The 9,523-nt window shown below is 38.1% G+C and overlaps 1 protein-coding gene across 1 annotated transcript; it reads right to left on the bottom strand.

The window, feature by feature from the left end:
- Positions 1 to 3,966: 3,966 nt before the first annotated feature.
- Positions 3,967 to 7,654, bottom strand: LOC149211290 (disease resistance RPP13-like protein 4). Its single transcript, XM_089399245.1, has 3 exons — positions 7,628 to 7,654; positions 4,994 to 7,514; positions 3,967 to 4,130 (listed from the first exon to the last, which is right to left on the bottom strand). The coding sequence occupies exons 1-3, from the start codon at positions 7,652 to 7,654 to the stop codon at positions 3,967 to 3,969; spliced, it is 2,712 nt and encodes a 903-aa protein (XP_089255371.1).
- Between the last annotated feature and the right edge of the window lie 1,869 nt (positions 7,655 to 9,523).

The following is a 9,523-nucleotide window of genomic DNA, read 5'->3' as shown; positions in this document are numbered from 1 at the left end:
GTGTGGCCTATGCACACATTCCAGATCAGCTAAGGAAGAATTTGGATAGCAAAGGGGAGAAATGTATTTTCATTGGATACAGTGAGGAATCCAAAGCTTACAGGTTGTATATTCCATCGACCAAGAAGTTTTTTGTGAGCAGAGATTTTCAGTTCATTGAAGAGGAAGCTTGGGATGGAAGCATAGAGAAAACAGTGAATGTTAAAAACTGTTTGTCTCATGATGAAGATGATGAGGAGATGGCTGAAATACATCCCCAAACAGCAGCGCCAACACAAGGACAGCAAGGAACACCCTTGAGGATAAATGAAAGTGCTTCTCCAAGCACACCACAAGGAGGAAATTCAAGTGCATCTTCAAGCACTTGCACACCAAATGAACGAGGTAAGAAGTTTAGAAATTTAAGTGACTTTTATGATGAAGGTATGAATTCATTGTTTGCTTTGTATTGTCATGTTGATGATCCTATTCATTTTGAAGATGCAATTAAAGATAAGAAATGGATAGAAGCTATGGATGAAGAGATGAATGCCATAGAAAGAAACAAGACATGGGATTTGGTTGAGCTACCAAAAGGTAAAGAAGTCATTGGAGTTAAATGGGTCTACAAGACCAAGAGTAATGTTGAAGGAAAAATAGAAAGACACAAGGCAAGGCTTGTTGTCAAGGGATACAAGCAGCAGTATGGGAGAGACTATGAGGAAACTTTCGCACCGGTTGCAAGAATGGAAACCGTGAGAGCAGTGTTGTCCATAGCAGCTCAAAACAAGTGGAAAGTTTACCAAATGGATGTGAAGTCAGCATTCCTAAATGGAGTGTTAATGGAAGAGGTTTACATTGAACAACCTCTAGGCTATGAAAAGAAAGGCCAAGAGCACAAAGTGTGCAGATTGAAGAAAGCTCTTTATGGGCTGAAGCAAGTGCCAAGAGCATGGTACAGTAGGATAGATTCCTATCTACTGGAAAAATAATTTGAAAAGTGTGAGGGAGAACCCACCCTCTACATCAAAGAAAAAGATGGTAAAATTTTAATTGTTGTGTTGTATGTTGATGATGTTATTTTCACAGGCAATGATGTTTATCTCATTGAGAATTTCAAATCAGTCATGAAAGAAGAATTTGAAATGACTGACATGGGCTTGCTGAGATACTTCTTAGGAATAGAAGTAGATCAAAATGAAAATGGGATTTTTATTTCACAAACAAAATATGTAAATGAAGTGTTGGACATATTTAACATGCAAGAGTGCAAGGCAGCAATCACTCCCACAGTAATGGGATTAAAACTCAGCAAAGAGGACAGCAACAAGGATTTTGATCCTAGTTTGTACAAGAGTATTGTTGGCAGCCTTATGTATTTAACAACAACTAGGCCAGATATAATGTTTGCTGTTAGTTTAATTTCCAGATTCATGGAGAGGCCAAAGGAAGCACATTGGCAAGCAGCAAAAAGAATTCTGAGGTATGTTAAAGGTACAAAAATGTTTGGCATTTTATATACTGTCTCAGAACATTTAGATTTAATTGGATACACTAATAGTGATTGGGCTGGAAGTGTAGATGATCAGAAAAGCACTTCCGGTTATGCTTTTCACATGTGTTCAGGAGCCATTTCATGGGCTTCCAAGAAGCAGCCTATTGTAGCATTGTCTACAGCAGAGGCTGAATATGTGGCAGCTACAGCAGCAACGTGTCAAGCAGTTTGGATGAGAAGGATGTTGAGGAGCTTAGGCCAAGAGCAAGCAAAAGCAACAGTGATTTTTTGTAACAATAGCTCAGCTATTGCATTATCAAAGAATTCTGTGTTTCATAAGAGAACAAAATACATTGACACAAGGTTTCATTACATCAGGGAATTGGTAAGCAATGGAGAAATTGTTTTACAACATTGTAGGACTCAGGAACTGGTTGCAGACATTTTGACAAAGCCATTGGACCAAAAAAGCTTTGAATTTTTGAGGAAGTGTCTGGGTATGACTGAATGCCCAGCAGTTGAAATTAAAGGGGAGTGTTGAAAATATAATTTCAACTGTTGAACCGTGTGGGTTAATTCACCAAAACTGCTGCCGAAAACCATCAAAGCTCATCGGACCGCTTTTGCTGTGAAGGTGGTTTTCGTACAAGCGCGCCCGATGCAATAACATCTTGCCACGCGTAAACTGTACCTTCTCCAAAACAACCATTCCATCGGGACATAACGTTCAGCAAGTGAGGGCCATCCGATATCGTCCCGATCCATCCGATTGCAAGGGAGGTTGTCCGCCGTCCGATTAATCCAAAGCTGCATTCAAGCCTGGAGGGAATGACATTGCGTGAAATTTTTGGGTTGACCGCTGTTTACTTCAGTCAAGTAATTAATGTTATTTACTCCGGTTCGTAGAGTATTGGTAAGAGATTTTAATTTTAATGTTTTTTTATGGAGGTATGGGCATAGGTAAATGTCTTTAAATTTTAATGTTTTTAATATGTACGGGGGTATGGTCATATACGCAATGTAATTTTTTTTTGGTTTTGTTGTTGCATATGCATAGTATGTATTATGATTTTTTTTTTTTTTGTTAGTCGACCATTCTGTAATGAAGCAGTGAAACGCAGCAGCATAGGTAATGTCTAAGACTTTGTAATGCAATGTGAAATGAACGCACAACAGTGCGAGTAGAGAGAACAGGGAGCAGGGTGAAAGTTTTTTTATGTGTTGATTTAGTATGGTAAGAAAAGAATGCACAGTAGTGCAAAAACAAATTCGATGTAAATCATATGTATTGCAATGTAATGGCTTGTGTGCTGGAAGCTTTTTGTAATATGAAAAGTGCATAATGTGATTTTTATTTTTACAGCAGTATATGTAAAAGGTTTTTTACAGTAGTAAATGTAAACAAAATTTACACACAGTTGTGTAAATTTTTTTATAAAGGAGACAGAGTAATTTTGTTAAAATGTTTTGGTGAATCCCTCTGAGTGACAGAGGATGAATCTTGTATCAGGAATTTTGTTTTAATGAATACAAAGATATTGTGGGTGTATGTAATGCTCTACTCAGAAACTTTTTAAGCTTCCCTGTGTTAAAATCCTGGAGAAAAACAGAGCATTGTCTCTGTGTTCAGTTTATTTTGGTTTTGGGATTTTACCAGAAAAATGCCCAACACAAGTGAGGCAATACCAACAATGTTTTTAAGTATAATAACAGTTCTGTGAAATATAAAAACTCGATCCATGTCGAATTGATAATCCATGATTTTACAATATTTTATGCTACATGACTATCTGAATTCATAAAATTTTATGAAGTGGAAAAGAAAAGACTACACCATGTTGATGGATAGATTGAGGACATTCAAGATTATTCTGTGCAATTCCGTATAAATTAATTTGTGTAGCATGTACAAAGCGTTAAAATATAAATGACATTTTAATCATGCCCTTCACCGCTGAAAGTATCTGCCATGCACTCTTTTCAGTAAAAAAACGTATTATGCCTATTTCAAGTACAAAACCTGTAATAATAAAACAAAATCACAGATTTTGTAAGTGGACAAACTGGAATTTCAACAATTAAGGAGATAGAAGCTGTGTCTTCATAACAACACTAAATATGTTCCTAAAAATATAGGAGGGGCATTTCGTCTATTCCTCTGCATCGACATGTAAAAGCCTGCAAATCATGAACAACAAGCAAAGGCTATTATAAATGATCTCCATGATGCTCACAGAATGCTGGATGAACACAAAAATATTTACAGAGGCAGTGAGATGGTAAATTCGAATTACAAATTTATAATATAAAATTCGTAACATTGTAACACTTAAAGATGGTCATAGAATTTCATCCGTACAGCAAATAAATCGATTTCTGGATTTGACAAACAGCTTTTGGATGATATGGTGTGTGAAACATAAATGCATAATTATAGTGTGACACAAGTGATAACAAGGATACAAGCGAGTCCTTCTGACTACCAAATATGATCAGTGTGCAACCATATTCAAAAAAAGATTACTCACAACAGCCTCTCTCAGACCGTAAAGAACTTGCTGCTCTGCCGTCTCCCTGGTTGAACCGTAAAGAACTTGCTGCTCTGCAGTCTCCCTGGTTGAAGTATGAGTTAAAACAAACTTTCCATACATGAAAACTTCTAAATACAAGTTTGATCATCTAAAATATAAAATATAAATAGAATTTATATCTCTAATTTCCTACTTCAAAAATACCTGCTTTACATAACCGTGCAACAAGTGTACCACCATTGAAGTGCATTATCATTTGCTGTTGTCGAGTTGTCAATGTTGGGTATACGACCAAAGTCCCACATTGACTAGAGGTGGGGAAGATCATGGATATATAAGGATGGACAAATATCTCCATTGGTATGAGGTCTTTTCGGGTAAGTCCAAAAGCAAATCCATGAGGGCTTAGGCCCAAAGTGGACAATATCATACCATTGTGGAGATATGTGGTGTTCAGAGTCCTTACAAGTGGTATCAGAGCCATGCCCCGAAATTAGCCAAGTGGATGAATCCTCGGAATACCGAACGAAGGTGGTGGGCCCCGGTAATATCACGATGGGATCCGTGGATGAGCTCGGTTAGACAGGCGGTGTGCTCCGGATTCTTCATGGACGTGTCCTGGTCCCAACACGGTGAAGAGGAGTTGACCTGGGATAGAGCAAGCTCTCGAGGCAGGTGGTGCTCCATGTAAGGCGTGTGCTTCCAACGCATTGGAGCGGAGAATCCTGGTTGGTAGAGAGTGGACGGATGGATAATCGTTTGAGGGGAGGCTCGATGGTCCTTTGTTCGAGGGGAGGATTGTTGGGTATACGACCAAAGTCCCACATTGACTAGAGGTGGGGAAGATCATGGATATATAAGGATGGACAAATATCTCCATTGGTATGAGGCCTTTTGGGGTAAGTCCAAAAGCAAATCCATGAGGGCTTAGACCCAAAGTGGACAATATCATACCATTGTGGAGATATGTGGTGTCCAGAGTCCTTACAGTCAATTCCATCAATTGTAGTTGAGTTGTCAATTCCATCAATTGTAGTTTGATCATATGGGTACACTTTGAGCTTAATGCGTCTCTCTTTCAAAGTTGGTAGCCATTCACCTTCCCAAAGGTCTCGGTCGCCTTTACTCCTCAGTATCTCTACTTCTTTGAGACTCTTAAGGCGCTCCAATCCTTGGGCTATATTTCTCAATCTGTGACACCATCTGAGTCGGAAATACTTTAACATTGGCATTGCTGTATCCTGCAACGACGGAAACGTTTCCAAAGAGCTAAAACTATCTACCATGAGGTCTTCCAGCTTTGGAAACGCCTTGCATTCTCCAAACTCCTTTGGAAACTCAATACAGTTGTCATTGTCTGACAAGTGTAGCTTTTTCAGATTAGGGATGAAGGCTACTCTTTTATAGACACTGCCTATGGAATCATCTTTTTGTAAATGAAGCTCCGTGAGGCTAGGAAGCTCAAATATCCAACTTGGGATCACACATTTACGTAAGCAAACTACTTGAAGGCGATCCATGTCTCCCATGTCACTCGGAAGATTGAGGTGACTTGAACCGTTGTTTATCACGGAGAGGCTCTGCATCTTTTTCATTTCCCCAAAAGTTCCCTCCTCTGGTTGAGCAATATTTTCTGAAGGACGACCGATTTCTAATGCAAGGTGTTGCAAATTAATCAATCGTTTGAGATCGCTCAGCTGCAAAGCTTTGGCCTCGTTACGAGCACCAGATAGAGTACCCTTGAGTGTCTGCAGATGGCTCAGCTCCGATATTCCCTTAGGCAGCCACTTCAATTTTCCGCAACCCTCCATATTCAGATATAGCATATGCTTGTTCCTACTTATCCCTGAATGCAGATTTTCTAGATTAGAACACTGACTAACATTCAGATACTGAAGGCGCACCAGACCACTCAAGCACTCTGGCATGTCCGAGAGGTCTGTGCTCGACAAATTCAAAAACTTCAGATGTTTTAATTTACCAATGGATTTGGGCAATGTACTGAGGGCAGTGTAGCTTAAATCTAGCACTGTTAGATATGTCAGGTTGTTTAAAAAACTTGGAGAGATTGATTTAAGCGATAAATTTTCAGATAACAATAAAATGCGGAGCCTTGAACACTTCATGGTCTGTTTGATTTCACTTATATCATTTTTAATGAGTGAAATTCTACGCAAAACCTGGTAATCTATATTCACTGGTAAACTTTTCAATTGTTCTCGGGGTTGTAACAAACACTTATGTTTGAGAGACTCGGAAACTGCTAAGTCATGTAATAAATCGTGTATTTTGCAACTTTTTATCCTCTCATACCCACCAACTTGTGAAGTTTCAATAAGGCATCGATCAATAAGCTCCTTTATGTACAAATCTCCTGCATGATATGCGTCTTCTGCTGCGACTTGGAAAGAAACAAGTCCTTGAGCAATCCACATATGAACTAATTTTTCGCATTCTATTTCGATACCTTTTGGAAATACAGAAAAGTAAAGAAAACAAGCTTTCAGATTATCATGCAGAGCCTCGTAGCTTAACCTTAGAGAAGGCATAACCCTGTCGCTCATTGCGCTGAGATCATTTAGACGACCCAGAGCCTGGTCCCAGTCGACCTGAAGCCGTTTTACTCTTGACATATATGCGCCTATTGTTTTGATAGCCAAGGGCAATCCACCGCATTTTTTTAAAATAGGACGGCGGTCGATGTTCTTGAGCTCTTCTGGAAGACTGTGCTGATCCGGAAAAGCGTACATGCAGAACAATTTCCAGCTGTTTTCCTCTGATAAAGGACTCATCATGTGGATGCAAGCATTTTCAAAACTCTCTGCAACTTTCCTGTGACGGCTTGTGATCACAATATTATGTTTGCTTTGGAGTAGAACTTGTATAAGATAAAATAGATCACCTCCAATATCCCACACATCATCGAAAACAAACAGACACCGTTTTCCTTCTAAATCAACAAAGAGTTCCTTAATCTTTTCGTTGCTGATATCCTCACGTTTCAGAGTCTTTCCCATTTGCTTGAGCACATTCTCAACATCCGATTCCCAAAAACGACGGTGAAAATGTTGATCAACTCTCTCCTGGTTAAAGACAGTTTGGACCAGAAGAGTTTTGCCTTGGCCTCCCATGCCCACAACGGCAATCACCCGAGGGCCGTCTTCCTTCAATATCAAATCAGTAATCTTTTGAATGTCATCTTCCATGCCAACAGGCGGCAACTCCTTTTTAATAAGATGATTATTTGCAATCGATCTTTGTGATTGAACACGGGCATTCAGATCATATACAAAGACAGCATATTTAATGTACTTGGCACTCACATTTATCTTTATTAATCTCTCATTTAACTTCTTGATCGTGCCGCCCATCCTACGGCGGAAAAGCGGGTTCCACAAGCTCCGAGCTTCTAGGCATTCCTCCACTATGTCAACAGCGTCGTCCAGAAAATCCTCAAGTTTCTCAAGCCAGCTTGACAATATAGCAGAGCTCCTTTTACCTCCAGCGTCCTTTAACAAGGATTTAATTGACTCAAGCTCGTTACATAGGGAGCCAAAATCCTCTCGGAAACTACAAACTAGCAAAGCCTCTTCTAAGTAAATTCTTCTATAAGAGTACCAACAATAGCAGCTGCAGCTGTTCCTGCCATGTTTCTTTCCGTAAACTCACTCTCCCTCCTTCCAGTCTCTTCTATTTTTTTCAAGCAGGCCTGCGACGTCTTGGGTTTTGAGTGAACTCCTTGGTTTAAGTTAAGAGGTAATCCAGGAGGAGGAAGGAAGGAATATATTCTGATATTTTTGATATCCAATGTGTCCTGAGCTCATCCAGTAAGAAAGAATAATCTTACCTTAGTCGTCAAGTGTAACAGGGTAAGAAAGAATAATCTTACCTTAGTCGTCATGTGTAACAGGGTGACGTGACTAGGGAATAAGCGATTTCCGATAGGTTGTTTTACACAAAATGAAAAATTTCCCATTTCATATCAGCATAGCATTGTGTGGAGTGTAATTATAACTAATCCAGATTAAAGCCTAAAGAAAACAAGTAACTATCTTTGAAAATTCGTAGTGATAACGATTTATGATATGGCTATGGGGATAATTATCCATATCAAAGATTAAAGAAAAAAGAGAAAATATCAATGGGGACCAGAACGATAAGGGGCCTCTACGTACGTGATTTTAACCATAGCAAGATTAAGAAAGGAATTAAAATTATTGTTTATCAAAGTTTAAAAAAAAAAAGAGAACCTAGAAAAACAGTGTGGGCATATCCCTATGGAAAACGACATTATTTCATAACTTAGCGTTAAAAAAACCCCAAAGTACAATTGGCTTCTCTCTACTTTTTCTTTTGCTCCTCACTGGGAAACTTCTTCCATTTTATCTTTTGCACCGCACTTAGATCTTCACAACTTTGATTCGCTTTAAGAAATAATTACTTTCTTTCGCTTTAAGGGAGGAAAACAATGACTTTAGACCAACTTGAAAAGAGAGCAAGAAATAACCACTTCCTTGGCTCGGAATGAAGCAATAAATAACTACCTACCTTCTTCTCGAGACAAGGAATCTTCTCTTTAACTAAAGTAAATAATCATTGATTTATCCATCTTTAATTAAAGTAAATAATCATTGATTTATATTCTATATTACGAATGAGAATTTTAATAGAAACTAGCATAACCACATTTAAATTTATTTAAATTTATAATAACATATATTTTATATATGAATGGTAATATGTATCAAAAGTTTTTTGTAAATAATAAAGTGTGGAACATTATGTATAATATAAAATATAAAAATACAAACCTCAAATGAACAATCAAGATTTATTTCTTCTAAATCAACTTTAATGTTGTACAACAAATTTTAAAAATAATATGTAGTAATTTAAAAACTAAAAAAACTAATGCCATTTACTTATTAAAAAAAATATCATAACTTAAAATCGTAAAATCAATACTATTGCAATTTACTAATCAAAAGAAATACCTCATACTAATATTATGTTTGAAATTAATACTATTACTAGTTACTTTCTATTAGTACTATGCTTGAAATTAATTAGGCGGATATGCCTTCCTATGCATCAACAATCGTCAACACTTTTACCCTGCTCCATTGGATTAGGTGAGACACTTTCAACCGTTGATTTGAAGTGCGACTGCTTTTTCCAAATATCTATTGAATCACTCACTGCTTTTTTCCATTCTTTTATCTCACTCTTGAAGATATTTTTTCTGCTTTTTCCCTGCCAGTTGTTGTTCTTCTTCTTCTTCCCTGGCTTTTGGCAAGCACTGTTCTTTTTCCATCGCTTTTGACAATCATTGATTAGTATTAAGCATCTCCCAGTGAGGAAATCATGTATGGTTGATATACAAATGTTCAGCATGCAATATAATCAACGGGACAGAGTTGGACAACCAGCCCTGGTGACCACCTTTGCCGTCTCGAGGATCGGAGGTGAGCAACCACTCGCTTTCTACAGCAGCCAGTTAACAGTCATGTCGACTGGT

The sequence above is a fragment of the Pinus tabuliformis genome, chromosome 1_2 (genome assembly GCF_031772625.1).
Source record: "Pinus tabuliformis cultivar Carrire ecotype Pingquan chromosome 1_2, CPIR1, whole genome shotgun sequence".
NCBI classification, from domain to species: domain Eukaryota; kingdom Viridiplantae; phylum Streptophyta; class Pinopsida; order Pinales; family Pinaceae; genus Pinus; species Pinus tabuliformis.
The sequence above is the reverse complement of the archived record's forward strand: the minus strand, read 5'-3'. Positions and strand labels throughout refer to the sequence as shown.